Genomic DNA, 16,372 nt, shown 5'->3' on the forward strand with positions numbered 1-16,372 from the left:
CCACACTCAAAAAAAAGTGTGTAACCAGGATACGGGACGAGGACCCAACTCGCCATGTATCCCACCAACCACTTTCCCCAACCTCATCCCTTTAGAAAGTAGTTATTTATTTTTCAAATGTCATTACCAAAATATAATAATGAATTTATAGAAGTAAAAGATTATTCTTATTAATTAATTTTACACGTGTGGTGTGAGGACTGTGTTGGTGCGTGAGGACTGTGTTGGTGTGTGAGGACTGTGTTGGTGTGTGAGGACTGTGGTGGTGTGTGAGGATTGTGTTGATGAGTGAGGACAGTGGTGGTGTGTGAGGACTGTGGTGGTGTGTGAGGACAGTGGTGGTGTGTGAGGACTGTGGTGGTGTGTGACGATTGCGTTGGTGTGTGAGGACTGTATTAGTGAGTGAGGACTGTGGTGGTGTGTGAGGATTGTGTTGGTGTGTGAAATATAATCTATTCGTGAGAACAAAACAAACTCGACCTTCTCATGGACCCACTTCACGTATAACTAAGGAGTGAGAAACAGGTAGACCTTTATCATAAAAATGGATGGCGAGTGAGAAAGGGCCGGGGAGAACAGGAGGTACATAAGGCAGAAGGCGGTAGATGTACGGGAGATAAATGCTTGAAAAGGCATACATATTGCATAATAATTGCAAAATTCCACATCAACAGCCTACCTCCTACTCTGCCTGCCCCTCTGTTGTATAATAAAGGTCTACCTGCTTCTCACTCCTTACTTACAGCTGAAGGAGGTCCTTGAGAAGGCTGAATCTGTTGTCACCAATATATTATATAGGTATTTCTAAATCTGAGTACTGCAAAATAAAATTGAAGGGCACAGAGAAATATTTAGTTTAACCAATTATTCAAAGGGCACGGTAGCTCTATCTGCTCATGCTACTCCCCAAGGAGTATTCAGAGCAATGCAATAACAAATATTCAATTATGAATAGTTATACCCAAAACATCATCAATGTACAGTATAAATCAATAGTTATTCAGTGGGGCAGTCAATCCCAAAATACCGACAAATTAGTCAGTAGACTGTCCTTCTGATGTCAGTTTATTAGTAATTTCCCACTGGTCAATCACTAGCCTATCACTGAGACCTTTGTCGGTCAGCCAGTCAGTCTCTCCAGAAGTCAGTCCCTTGATTCTTTGTTAGTAGTCACCACGAGAAAATGCAGCTGCCAGCCAAAGCTCCGTACATGCGGGGTCACCATTAAATTCTTACGAGTAGACTGTTAACCAGGAAACGTGCCAGTCTTTGGATTACTGAATCGCTTAGAGCAGCCTGTAGCTTCCTGGTTAAACCCTATATCTATATTAACCGGAGAACAAGCTGTTCCCTGGTTAATGCACAGGCACAGTGTGGATATGAGGGGTTAGGTTCAGAGCCATGCCTGGCACTTTCAAGGGAGACAGCGGTCAATCAGGCCCCAGCTCCTTCTCTCCACTGTGAGACCATGCTTCATTTCAGCTGATCCACCCCCTGCAGCATCGACCCCTGGTAAGTTAAAAAGAACCCGACGGGTGCCAATTAACTAACAGGGCCCACAGTGACCCACAGCCCATCACAGGTCGAAAGAGTAGTAACCGTTAACTCGGGGCTATCCATGCCTATGCTCCTAATCTATGTATTTTCCGGCGGTATTTGATCCTACGCACTCGAACATCCTTTTTACTCTACACTTACAACTAATATAAGTAAGCTGGAGGATTCTTATGCTGCAAGATCCTCACCTTCCGTATCTCTGTTTACATCTATCGTATAAGGAAATTTTTAAACAAAAATATAATCCGTATATAACGTAAACTCAGTCATAATCTATACATATTCGCAGACATGCATATTCATTCTTAATTTCCAAAACAAGACTTTCACTGATTGGGCATGTTACTATAGCATTTCATACATACTTTATTTCAATGCTGATCACAGGTGTGCTTGTGACATACTTGACATTGTTTCGTGGACGATTTTACTTTAGGGTGATTCTGAGTGTATCCTGGACCATAAAGAGACTCCAGGCATGAATGACACTTGTGCCACTTGCCTGACCTATTCTCATGTGTTACTTCTGGGACGGCCTCCTCTACATTTCCCTGTCCGAGCATCAGATTCATCTTAGCTATTGTATTCCTGGTCAAACCACGAGCCTGAACTTTTCTTCTTTCAATTTGCTGATTACACAATGCCTTCACTAACTGCCAGCCATAGGAGATTGAAGCAATTTTTCTTGGGTCCTGATTATTATATAACGAATAAATTGTCTGTGAATTTACTCTGGCAGTGTCGACAATGTAGCCAAGGGCATTCACTGTCCATCTTCTAGATTTAGTGTGTACTGTATGAAAACTTATTCTCTAATCCATAATGTCAGTGCCTCCTTTAGTGAAATCATACAAATTAAATATAGCTTTTTTTTTTTTTTTTTTTTCAAATCATCATCCTTGGTAATGCCTAATATAGGGGAAACTGTGCTCAGAAGTAACACATTTTTCTTACCTTTGCTTTTTGTGGGTGTTACATAGGATTCAGTGTCATTTCCTCCCCGTGTTTCTTCCAGTAAACTTGGTATGACCTATCTTCCCTTTCTGTGACTGTCTTTACTCTGGTGGTATGCCTTTCCTAGTAGACTCTATAGTACCTAAGGCTGAGATACCTTGTGTTTGAAGCCACTCCAGTAACTCTATACTGGTGTACAATCCATCCAGGCTAATAATCTTACATCTAAGGTCGACTGAGGCTTATAACTGACTTACCAGAGCTTTCACTGTTGGGACTGTACCGCGTATGTAGTGTGGTCCTGGCTCTCCAGGTTTACCTGAATATACAGCTGTCCTAAAGGTAAATGGATATCTAACAACATTAATAGATTTATATTTGAGGCCGTAGAGCAGGGGTTTTCAACCTTTTTATCCCCACGTACCCCTTCTGGTATTTTTAATGTCAGTAATGTACCCCCTTCACTTTGTATAAAGTGGACAACAATAACTCAGATAAACATTCCATTGTGTTTATTTGCCTGAGATGTAAAAACAAAATACATTATTATTGCATGAGTTGCAAATGAAGTTAATGAGATGGCTGAAACTGTTTTTCATCAACTAGCTTAGTCAGCCGAGAAGCAGTGTTTGCTAAAGCACATCTAAGGTCAGCTTCCACATTCAGTCGAGACCTTAGTTTTGATTTTATGACAAGTAAGCTGGAAAACCCAGTTTCACACAAATATGTTGATGGGAAAAGTAACAGAGAACGAAGAGGCTCCTCTGCGACATGTGGATATGACTTGGATATATTACACCAGAACCTGACTAAAGAAGACTCTTTCTCAAATAGATCACTAGCACTGGAGTCATTCACAAAGTCAATAAACTCTTCCTGAATCTCATCATTGACAGAAGCAACATCTGTATGGAAAGGGTCTCTAATTAGCTTCAAGATTCCTTCAGACACAGCAGGAAAGTATCTCTTCATTTCACTTTGCAGTGAGGCAAGGTGATCCACTATTAAGTTTACCAACTGGTCTGATATGTCTTGCCTCTCAGCAAGTGCCTCAAACATCTCAAAATTTCCTTTCTTTACTTTTGTCTCCCACAGTTTCAGCTTCATCTGAAAACTCTTCAATTTGTCAACAGCGTCAGTGACAACAGCATCAGCTCCTTGCAAAGATTTGTTCAAAATATTTAGGCGTGACAATATGTCAACAATATAGGCATGGCCAGTGATCCACTTTGGATCATTCAGTTTCGCAAGATAAACCTGAGTTACCTTCTTGTCATTACAGCTAAAGAACAATCCCAGCTCGTCTTTTAACTCAAACACTCTTTTGACAACATTTCCACGAGATAACCATCGAACCTCCGTGTGATATAGGAGTGTTTCATGAACAGAATCTAAATCTCAGCATAGAAGCCTAAATAGTCGAGAATTGAGAGCACTTGACTTTACGAAGTTGACCATCTTTACCGTGTCATCAAGCACCTCCTTGAGCTCAGTGGGCAGTATCTTGGCTGCTAAAGCCTGCCTGTGTATCATGCAGTGCATATGTTTGACCTTGCTGTTAATAGCTTTAACCCTTGTTTTAAATCCTGATTGACTGCCTAACATTGAAGGAGCTCCATCTGTTGTGCAGCCACATAAGTTTTCCCAGTGTAGTCCCTCACCTTCAAAGAAAGAATTAACTAGCTCAAAAATATCTGCACTAGTAGTTGAAGATTCGAGAGGGTGACAAAAAAGAAAGTCTTCCTTAAAATCATCATCTTTGATGTATCTCGTGAATACCAGCAACTGAGCACAATTATTTACGTCAGTCGTTTCATCCAACTGGAGAGCAAATATCCCTAGGGGTGCTGTTTTTATCTCAAAAACCACCTGGTCTTTGATATCTGTGGACATGTCAGATATACGTCGCTGAACAGTGTTATCTGACAACGGCACAGTGTCAAGCTTTTTAGCATGTTGTTCCCCCAGCATAATCCTAACTATTTCTTTGGTACATGGCATGACCAGCGTCTCCCCAGTGGAGTGAGGTTTCTTCTGCTGAGCAATTTTCAGTGCAACTACATACGAAGCATGAAGAGCAGCTTTATTTGACTGATGAAAACTGCCTGAGTGATCCAGTTTTGAGCGGTTTAGCATGGTTTCTCTGCGCTTAAAGTAATCCACATCTTTTCCTTTCAGGTCTTGGTGACAACCGTGCAAATGTCGTTGAAGCAAGCTTGGTTTCATGGCTGCTGGAGACAGTACTTTGGCACAGATGACACACTGAGGCATTTCAGTTCCATCTTTAATGATGACTATGAATCCAAACCTTATATACTCCTCACTGTAACGTCGTTTTTTCTTCTGAGCCTCCATGTCAGCTACGCTATTGCAGTCTACACTGAAAAAAAATATAAGCATTTTATGGGGTTTTGTTATATATATTACCGCATTGCAATGTATTATCAAGAAACATCTTTAACAACATAAATTGTGCAGTGAAAAAAAAAGTTCGTTACCCAATTTACTATCGCAAAAAAAAGAATCAACATTAAATAAAAAATATGGGACCCGAATATACAAAAGTTTACTGTAAAATGCTAATAATGACAAATAAACTATACGACTCATAATCAGACCACGGCAAACGTGAAAGTTAAACTACACTACACGGTATAAGAAATTACGAAAATTACTCCTCAAGTGGCATAACTTATCACGTATATTCAATTAATTGCATAGAAACAGACAACTGGAAAGGAAATAACTACGTGATTTTTCATGCTAATGCAAGCAAAAAAATATTATATTAACACACGATTATATTATCACATAAGTACACAATGCCCCACATCACTCACATCCACACACACTTGACACATCACACAACTACCAAGCTCTGGCCAAACCGTACTCTGATACTCCACATCACACCCAGTCATGTCACACAGTCACACCACACATCACACTTAAGTTAAGGTGATCTTACATCGTGACTACACATCGCCGCTATAGTAAATCGTTTGCACAACACCACTTGGGTCATATGAAATGCTATGTAATGTTTTCTATTTCATCAACCATTTCCATTAAGAATAAGTCAGGGTTACTTAACAATATTATACTTGCCAACGATATGCAGTTTGCGATAATAATGTTATTGAAAAAGACACAGCATTCCGATATTAATATATCAGCAAAGAAAGTAGCCACAAAGAGACTAACCTGCCAAAAAACAGCAACACCAGTCAATTTCAATTCCACGGCTGTTGGGTGGTGACTGGTGCGTTCCCAGCAACACCTCGCGGAACTCTCTCTGTCCGGTACGCGTACAGTACAAGTCAGGCAGCCGGGCCCCTACCCAAACGACACGTGGAGAACGCGTACCCCCTGACAGACCCTTTGCGTACCCCACGTTGAAAACCCCTGTTTTAGGGGGTCTGGCACCTTGCCATGTCATAGAAAACTATGCCATAGAAGCACGCATCATACATGGCTTGACTGTGTGTGTGTGTGTGTATAAATATATATAAATATATATATATCTATATATATATATATATATATATATATATATATATATATATATATATATAATAACCACAAGAGAAATGAAAGGAGTGACAGTGAGCACTTTCGTATATTACATCTTCAGACAGAGTGAGACAGAAACGTAAAGGGTAGAGGTCTTTTATGCACACCCACAGCAGGTAGTGGCACACAGAACAAAGGATGACCTGAATTTTTTACCTGCAGCTTAACTTATGGTCACTGCAGCAGGAAGTGGAACACAACAAAGGATGACCTGAATCTAAAAAAGGGGTGATGGGTGATAGGTATCTTTCTTTTTTCTTCCTTAGGGATGCACGTGACAAAGGAGGAGGGAGTAAGAGGGGAGGAAAGGGGAGGGGGGGAGGGGGAAGGGGGTCGGGACGAGGGGAGGGGGGAAGGGGAGAAGGGGGAAGGAGGAAGAGGAGGAGGGGATAAATACTGCTGCTTAACTTAAGACATAGAGGATTAATGCTAGGTATGTCCCACACAGGTGTGACTACACTACCAGGAGATGACAGGGAACAATCAGTTTAGTCTGGGGGATACTGCTTTAAAATTAATTCAGTTAACAATTTATCACACTTAAAATGACCATAGCTCATGTTTACATTCTTTTCATATGTGCCAGAAATTAGACAAGATTCTATTACATTTCTTTCATCTAAGTTTTTTTATCTTGCTAGAATCTTGGAGCCTGCCCAGTCAATATGGTGATCACTGGATGCTTTGTGCTGAAATAAACCACTACTCTGTTGGGCTGTCCTTACAATGTATTTATGTTGTGAGATTCTAGTTTCCAAATCTTTTCCAGATTGTCCTATGTAAAATTTGTTACAGCTTTTACACGGGATTTTGTAAACAACGCCTGAATTACTGAATGGGCTGTTCTTGATGAGGGTTTTTTTGATGGTGTTCTCATATTTGAATACTACTTGTACATTAAGTTTCCTCAGTATGTGAACAACATCAAGAAAATTTTCATGGAAGGTGAGGATAAGGGTTCTTTGAATATTCTGGCGATCTGGCTTATTAGTTTTCCCTTCAAGGAATCGTTTCTCGGCTGTATTGTGGCACTGAGTTAGTATGCTTTGTGGATATTTTAGCTTCTTTCCAATACTCAATCATTTTTAGTTCATCATCTAAAAAGTCTGGGTCTGAAATTCTATATGCTCTTAAGTACATGGATATGAACACAGATCTTTTTACATTAATTTGATGGTTTGAATAGTAATGCACATATGACATAATATTTGTAGGTTTTCGTATACCTTAGTCTTCAAAACACTTTGGTCCCTGATAACTTTTACATCCAAAAATGGCAGTTCAATATCCATGTCCATCTCATGAGTAAACTTAATCGATGGAACTAACGAATTTAATTTCAGGAGAAATTCATCAACGGGATGACTGTTAGGCCAGACGCACAGGATATCATCAACATATCGGAGCCAAACGATGTTTTGTTTCTTTTTGGAGGTCAGTAAATGTTTCTCAAAGATTTCCATGTAAATATTTGCCAGAACTGGAGAGAGGGGATTACCCATGGCCATACCAAATTTTTGTGTGTAAAATTTGCCTTCGAAGGTAAAAGAAGAGTTCACAATGCACAATTTAATTGGCTTGATAATGTTTTCAGAGGAAATACCATCAAAGTTACTATCCAGAATGCTTGGCAGGAAAGTTAAAACATCCTCAACAGGGACATTTGTGAATAATGATTTAACATCAAAGCTGACTAATTTGTAGGGGGCACATGACATTTAGTTGGTTTATTTCAGCACCAAGCATCCAGTGATCACCATATTGACTGGGCAGGCTCCAAGATTCTAGCAAGATCAAGAAGCTTAGATGAGAGAAATGTAATAGAATCTTGTCTAATTTGTGGCACATATGAAAAGAACGTAAACATGAGCTATTGTAATTTTAAGTGTTTTTGTTATCAGTTTTGTCACATTAATTTTGACATTTCAAGGCTCCAACTAACTTAGCCAAGATTATTATGCTCTGAAAGGCGAGGACAATGAGTATGAGTGTCCTAGATGCATTATTGTTCTTTTATTCCATAAGGATCATTAAAAAGGATTCTTTTGTCAGCCATAGTCATTTTCTTGCTCTGTTTTTTGCCATTTTCACTAAAATGAGTTATCATCTAAATACTTCAATACATACATTCATAGGCCTCAGAAAGACTCTAAAAGTGCTTAATTTTCAAAAAAATTTCCTGGGGGGGCTCACAGCGCCCACCTCATCCCCCCAGCCGCAGGGGTTCGCTTCGCTTGCCTCCCACCACCTTTTCAAGAATCTACAGACATCTTTCTCCTGCCCTCCCTTGTGCTTTCTGGCTATGCCGCTGAGTGGAAAGTCTGTTACATTTTAGGAGTCACTACCGACCCACCGACAAAAATTGTCCTGTGAGAAATTTAAAGCTACATTCCTTCAATAAGTCTGGGAAAGTGTTGTTTAAGAATGACATTGGGCCATTGATAATTAGGTGAACGAATGGATTAAAAATAAAACAACAGTTCAATGAGATCTGCTGCTAATTCATGTGTTGATAATGGCTGGGATTAAAAAAAGAAAAAAAAAAGAAAAAGAAAAAGAGTATTTTAAAACAAAAACTGTGAAGTTTCTGACCAGTGTAGTTGTTACTGTATTATCAGAATAATGGTATGTGATTTAATGGTATGTGATTTAGTGGTATGTGATTTGGAGAAAGCATATGACAGGGTGGACAGACAAGGATTGTGGAAAGTGTTAAGAATATATGGAGTAGATGGGAAGTTGTTGAATGCTGTGAAGAGTATGTACGATGGTGCGAAGGCTGCAGTGCATGTGGATGGTGAACTAAGTGAATTTTTCTCTTTGAAAGTTGGTTTGAAACAGGGATGTGTCATGTCTCCATGGTTGTTCAATCTGTACATGGATGGGGTAATAAAAGAGGTACAAGGTAGGGTAGTGGATGTTGGAGAGGCCCTGGTGAGAGAGGATAGTGTTTGGAAACTCCCTGTACTGTTGTTTGCAGATGATACTGTGTTGTTGAGTGAAGACAAAGGGGAGCTGCAAGGCTTGGTGGATGAGTTTGGGAGAGTGTGTAAGAAACGGAATCTAAAGGTGAATGTAGGGAAGAGTAAAGTGATGGTCTTTGAGAGAGGTGAAGTCAGTGAATGTACAGCGAGGTTGGATGGTGAGGAATTGGAAAATGTGAGTACGTTTAAGTACTTGGGTAGTGTGATGAGTAAGGATGGAGGTTTGGAGGGTGAAGTGCTTGAAAGGGTACAGCAGGGAAGAAAGGTTGCTGGTTCTTTGAAAGCAGTGATAAGAAACAGGGAAGTGAGCATGGAAGTCAAAAAGTTACTACATGACAGTATTGTGATACCAACTCTAACGTATGGAAGTGAAGCTTGGACGTTGTTGGAAGGGCACAAGTCAAGAGTGAGAGCAGTGGAAATGAGTTATTTAAGAGGAGCCTGTGGAGTCACATGGAGAGACAGGCTGACAAATGAGGATATAAAGTAGCGTTGTGGTGTGGATGTGGATGTGATAGGAAGCGTTATGAGGAACACACTGAGGTGGTTTGGCCATGTGGAGAGGATGGAGGGTGAAAGACTGACGAAGAGAGTGTATGTGAGTGAGGTGGAGGGGGGAAGAGGGAGGGGGAGGCCGAGGATGAGATGGAGGGATGGGGTGGAGAGTTATATGAGAGAGGGGTGTGTGAGCTGGGAGCAGGGCAGTGAAATGGCGGGGGACAGGGCGACTTGGAGGCGATTTGTTTGTGGCCACCCCAAACGGGATTGAGGCGTCTGGCAATAGATAGATAGATAGATTTTAATGTACTACAAAACTTAATGGTATAGTCTTTGTGTGTGTGTGTGTGTGTGTGTGTGTGTGTGTGTGTGTGTGTGTGTGTGTGTAGTGTGTAAAAATCATTTGTATCCATTTTTCTTCCATGCATGCCTAAAGAAAAGCTAAAAGAAATATGTGAAATGAAGAGGGACTAATTTCCTTTTTTTTAAGATTCAGGATAATATGTAGTACTTCAAATTATGTACTTTGCTAGAATATTAATGAATTTTTTTTTATAAGTCACTTTACTATGCTGTTGTACCAGATTTTTTTTTTCTCAACAAAAACAAGTCGGCAGTTATCGCCCTATTCAAAGGTTAATATCGGCAAGGATTTCAGACACTCACCAGAATTAATGCTAAGTTTATAATGAATGTTTCTGGGCATGTAGCTTTAGAATATAATGTGTATTTTCCACATATACCCTTCCTATCACAGAGAGGTTTAGTTTATAGTGATGGCAAGAAACAATTTAAGAAAAATCTGTTTTTATTTACCAGTATTATACTATTCCTTCATGACGTTAGAAGAGCTCTTGTTTGGAACAACTCAGTGAAAATTTATAGCTACTTCATCAAGTCTGAAAAGTTTCTCCCAGGCTGAATCAAATTGCTTGTCGATAGGAAGAAATAACGAAGAAAAGGTGTCACCCTCTTGGGGCAGGCCATGGGATGGGAATTCCCTTCATTAGAACAGGAACTCCCCAGTTTCATGAAATAACTTGGTGGTAGCAAGGATGAAGTAAAATGAAATTTAAATAATTAGGGCCCTGAGCTATCACTGCAAAACGTTCCTCGGTATGCCTTTGCAAACCTTGTGAACGAACTCACCCTACGACCTCCATTACAGTTTTCATTGTTGGTTGATATGAGGCCAAAGATAAATTAAGTCGACCCAATATGACCTTGATATTTGATTCCTTAACCTTGTTGACCTAATCAGTTCATCATCCCTTCATACTGTATCACTGACTTCTGAGGGAAATTTTTACCACTGCCAACACTGAGTCTCACATGATGCCCATCTTTACAGTGTGCTCACCCCAACGTACTCCACCACTGCTACTATTTTAGCCCATACTGCTCACTCCGCCCACTCCCATATATCCTCCTTATCTGTTTTTTAGTTGTCACCTTGACTTGCACTGTACTGGCCTACTTACATCGGCCATCTTCACAGTATCTTCACCCACCCCCCTCGGCATGTCCCATTGTCCGTTACCATCGCAGGCCATCATGAATATTCCTTTCCACCCAACCCTCTAGTTTCTACTCCATTGTGGTAAATATGAATAATAACTGCCTCGACTATCAGCAAATCTACATTGCCCATACCCAAAAGATCTGCTTTTCCCGTCTCGGCTTCCTACTCAACACCATTCAAGGAAAAAAGACAGGAAGGGAAGAAGGGAACAAAGGTGGACGGGTGGAAGGAAGAAGAAAGGGAGAGAGGGAAAAAAAGGGGGGGGGAACAGAAAATAAACAGGAAACGGGAAAAGAAGGAGAAAAGGAAGAGAGGAAAAATGTGAATGTGATGGATACCTAGGGAGAAGGAATAGAAAGTAAAGAAGCCACGAGGAAGAAGAAGGGATTGTGACAGCAAGGAAAAAAAAAAACAAGAATGGAAGGAATGAGAGAAGGGAGAAAAGAATTGTGGGTAATATATGTGTAAACTTAGGAGGGCAGACATGTACGAGTAAAACGAGCTACTACAATTCTCACACCAACACCCACAATTTAGAAAGGAAGGAAAAAGAAAGGTGGATGAGAGAGAGAGAGAGAGAGAGAGAGAGAGAGAGAGAGAGAGAGAGAGAGAGAGAGAGAGAGAGAGAGAGAAAGTAAAAAAAAATGTAGGTGTAGCCGGGCACTTAGGGAGATGGGAGGAGAAATAGTAGAATAGATGACATACTTAGCAGGGAGAAAGAGAGAAGGCAGAAGACCAACGTGGAGAATAACAGACAGAATGGAAATATAAAATGAAAAATAAAATATGTTGATACTTAGGAAAAAGGGAAAGAAGAGACAAGGAAACAGAGAATGAAGAAGAAACAAGAATCAGATGACCATTAAGACGTGAGAAAAATTTGGAAGGAAACAGGAAAAACAGTAGGGATAAGATGTGTGTGTGTGTGTGTGTGTGTGTGTGTGTGTGTGTGTGTGTGTGTGTGTGTGTGTGTAGAATCAAGAGGATAGATAACACAAACAGGAAGAAAATGAGGAAGTGAGGAGAGGAGGAAAGAAGGGAAGGGAAGAAAGAAGAAATATGTGACGGTGTGTGTGTAAATAGTAGAGCGTGTGTAAAAGTGGGAAATGCTGTGAGTGATTGGTTTCCTGTAAGAGTGGGGTTGCGACAGGGATGTGTGATGTCGCCTTGGTTGTTTAATATTTACATGGATGGTGTTGTAAGGGAGGTGAATGCAAGAGTTTTAGGTGGAAGTCTGAGTCTGGTGAATGTTGATGGTGGAGAGTGCAATCTGAAGCAGCTGCTGTTTGCAGATGATACTGCACTGGTGGCTGATTCAGAGGAGAGATTGAGACAGTTGGTAGAGGAGTTTGGAAGGGTGTGTAAAAGAAGGAAATTGAAAGTAAATGAGAATAAGAGTAAAGTGATGAAGTGTACGAGGTTGGTAGATGGTAGGGGGATGAATATAGTTTTGAATGGCGAGTTGCTTGAGGAGGTAGAGTGTTTTAAAGATCTAGGGTCACATGTTGCTGTGGATGGAAGAATAGATGCAGAAGTGAAGTTTAGAATAAATGAAGTAGGAAAGGTGCTGGGAGGAATGAAAAAAGTGTTTAGATGTCGTTCGCTTAGAATGGATGTAAAGAGAAGGCTGTATGAGGGTGTTGTGGTACTGACTGCATTATATGGGGCTGAAACATGGAATATGGGTGTAGCAGAGAGGAAAAGTTTGAATATAATGGAGATGAGGTGTCTGAGGAGTATGTGTGGAGTGACGCGTATGGATCGAGTGCGGAATGATGAAGTGCAAAGGAGAACTGGAGTTGTTCGGGAGATGGCTGGTAGAGTTGAGCAGAGGGTGTTGCGATGGTTTGGGCATATGGAGAGAATGGATAATGAGCGATGGTGAGAGGTGTAAGGCTGAGAGGAAGACCACGAATAGGATGGATGGACAGTGTGAAGAGAGCTCTGGATGGGAGAGGGATGTCTGTTGAGCAAGGAAGAGTGGCTGTGCGTGACAGAAATAAATGGAGAGAAATTGTGAATGAATAAGTGATGACGCAGCCCTGAGGGGATATTCTCCCTCATTTGGTCTGATCAGCTATTTCAGGTCAGGTGCGGGTAAGGGGATGAGTCTGTTATGATGTGGCAGGGGTAAACCAGCTCTGCTGTCGGGCCCTGCTGTGGATGTCACTGATTGCATTGTGCAGTTGACCCTTGTGTGGTGTGGTGCAGTAAGGATCTGTCCATTCTCCCCTTTGGGGCTAAGATGCGAATGAATGTGTTTGAATGGATGAGTAAATGGGGAGTGTGTCGTCCTGTCTCGGCTACCTCCCTTTCCTTGGGGGAAGCAGCCTAGGTATATAGATAGATAGTGTGTGAAGGTGGGGGAATGGTCAAGTAACACAAAGGCCTGGCTCCTGTTACCCACCCAACAACATCCATATTTTTAACTAAATAAATATTCTTATTTTGGTCACTTTCTCACAACTGCCGGGACTTTCTGAAGCACACACACACACACACACACACACACACACACATACACACATATGTACGATAATTATGGTTTAAAACACGGGACAGTACGAACTTGACTCATTCCTGTAAAGATACAGTTAGGCAAGAACAAGGCACCGAGGAGACCAGACGCACGCCGCCATCAGTCCATACACGGCCAACTTGGCCAGTGGCATTACCTAAATTAGTATCTTTATATGAGCCAAGCTCTGTACCAGGTTAGACTAAATGGTGTTCTTAAAAAAAAAAAAAAAAATGTTTTAAGCAAGACGTGTTCAAAGAGAAAACAATGCAAAGTAGCCCAAGAATGTGCACAATCAGCTGATCGTTTGTTTATTCTACAACTGCCCCAGGGAATGTAAGTACTATATGTGCTTTTAGTACTGCAAAATGACCACATACTTCAGTAAAGCAAATATGGAAAAGAAGAGGGATAAAGGTAGAAAGCAGGACGAAGATTTCTACCAAGAACTGGTTGAAATGGAGACTCACAATAAACTGGTGGAGCGAGTACACAGACTAGAGATGGCTTTTCAAAATGAGATTGATGAAATTAAGAAACAGATGCACTTGCAAAAGGAAGAAATAGAAAAATTAGGAAAGGAAGTCAACAAGAAAGACACAACCATAGGTGAGCTGACAGTAGAACTGGGTTCACTTAGGAGAAGAATTAGAGAAATGGCAAGTACAGTAGTCAACCACGAGAGTATTATGGAAGAGTTCAAAAATGATACAGAGACAATTAGGCAAGTAAGCAATCTGATAGACCAGAGCAGTGATATTGAGGAGAAGATAACACAGGTGAATGAAGCTGTGCAAAGCTACAAAAATGATGTGGAAACCACTTATGCTGAAATGGTGAAAGTAAAGAAAGACTTGGAAATTAGGGTGGGAAAAAAAGCATTAAAAAGGAAGTGAAGAGAATAATCCCAAACAATCCTAAGTTAGTCAGAGATTCAGTAGATATCAACAATTCTATAGTAATCACTGGTATAGAAGAGGAAGAAGTAAAAAAACAAGCTCTCAAGAGACAAAAAGGAGATGGCAAATGTAATGAACATATTGAAAGAAGTATCATAGGAAATCTGTAGCAGACATAGAGGAACACAAAAGGTTAGGGAAATACGAGAGAAGCAAGTCAAGTCCCCTAAAGATAACCTTCCAGAGTGTAAACACCGTGGAGGAGATACTAGAAAATGCAAAGCATCTTATGGAAAAAGAGGAGTTCAAAAAGGTATGAATAAAAAGATGCCTAACACAAGAGGAACTGGAATTAGTGAAAGAGAAGAGGGAGGAAGTAAAAACAAAAAATGAGGGAAGATCTAAAAGTCAAAGTAATAAAACTAGATATACCCTCACAGGCAGAACTGATTGCAGTAGAGATCAATACATCTGAAGGGAAAGTAATTGCAGCCAATTTGTACATGCCACCCAGATCAAACACATGGGAAAGAGACGAATATGAGGACCTGGCAGAGAATACAATTCAGAGTTTAAAATGGAAGAGAAATTGGAAAGAATTATACTAACTGGAGATTTTAATACAAATATGTTTTGCTAATGCAACATGTAAGGGAATTCACCAGAAAAAGAGGACCCAATGTACCCTCAATGCTAGATCTCATATTTACTAGGCAAGAAAACGATATTCTATCTATCTATCTATATTCCTAGGCTGCTTCCCCCAAGGAATGGGAGGTAGCCGAGACAGGACGACACACTCCCCATTTACTCATCCATTCAAACATTCGTTCGCATCTTAGCCCCAAAGGGGAGAACGGACAGATCCTCACCGCACCACACTGCACAATGGTCAACTGCACAATGCAATCAGTGACATCCGCAGCAGGGCCCGACAGCAGAGCTGGTTTACCCCTGCCACATCATAACAGACTCATCCCTTTACCTGCACCTGACCTGAAATAGCTGATCAGTCCAAATGCGGGAGAATATCCCCTCAGGGCTGCATCATCACTTATTCATTCACAATTTCTCTCCACCCATTCTTTTAATCAAGCACAGCCACTCTTCCTTGCTCAACAGACATCCCTCTGCATCAGCGCTCTCTTCACACTTTCCATCCATCCTATTCGTGGTCTTCCTCTCAGCCTTACACCTCTCACATCAGATCTAGTTATCTTTTTCACCAATCGCTCATTATCCATTCTCTCCGTATGCCCAAACCATCGCAACACCCTCTGTTGACAGTTTAATATACCATCCTCCATTCGGCAAAAGCGACCATGCAGTACTAAATTGCAACTTTAGGATAGCATATGACATAGTTAACAGCAATGAAAGTTACAAAACGAGCCTAAACGATAAAAAGGGAAACTATCATGACCTAAAGAAGTACTTCTTAGAAATTGATTGGGGAAAGGAGCTTAGAGGACAAGATTTAAATGCTATATATATAAAATTCTGTGAACTTTAAGAAATAGGAGTCCAGAAGTACATCCAACACCACAAAGAAGCAGAAAAGAAAGTAAAGAAATGGTTCAATACAGAATGTAAAAAATCAAAAGGAAAAAGAGATTTGTTGTGGAATAGATACAGAAGACACAATAGTGAAAGGGCATATGATAATTACAAACAGGCAAGAAACGATTATACAGGAATAAGGAGGGAAGCCCAAAAACAGTTTGAGGAGGATATCATAAATAAAAGTAGTGATCAACAGAAGCTATTTTACAGCTACATCAGAAGTAAAACCAAAATACAAGCTAAAATACAATCCATTACGGACGAGGGAATCACCTATACACAAGAGAAGGATATTTGTGAAGCA

At 40.6% G+C, this 16,372-nt stretch overlaps 1 protein-coding gene across 1 annotated transcript in view; it reads right to left on the reverse strand.

Moving 5' to 3' along the window:
* LOC145394976 (zinc finger BED domain-containing protein 5-like) overlaps positions 1 to 4,866 on the reverse strand; it is a 17,293-nt gene extending 12,427 nt beyond the window's left edge. Inside the window, exons 1-2 of the mRNA XM_080268725.1 lie at positions 4,315 to 4,866; positions 3,317 to 3,867 (exon numbers count right to left, since the gene is read on the reverse strand). Coding sequence (XP_080124851.1) covers positions 3,317 to 3,867; positions 4,315 to 4,866 — 1,103 coding nt within the window. The remainder of the gene's footprint in view (positions 1 to 3,316; positions 3,868 to 4,314) is intronic.
* Positions 4,867 to 16,372: the final 11,506 nt, after the last annotated feature.

The sequence above is a fragment of the Coenobita brevimanus genome, chromosome 29 (genome assembly GCF_032717465.1).
Source record: "Coenobita brevimanus isolate Jiangsu-jjx chromosome 29, ASM3271746v2, whole genome shotgun sequence".
Taxonomy (NCBI): domain Eukaryota; kingdom Metazoa; phylum Arthropoda; class Malacostraca; order Decapoda; family Coenobitidae; genus Coenobita; species Coenobita brevimanus.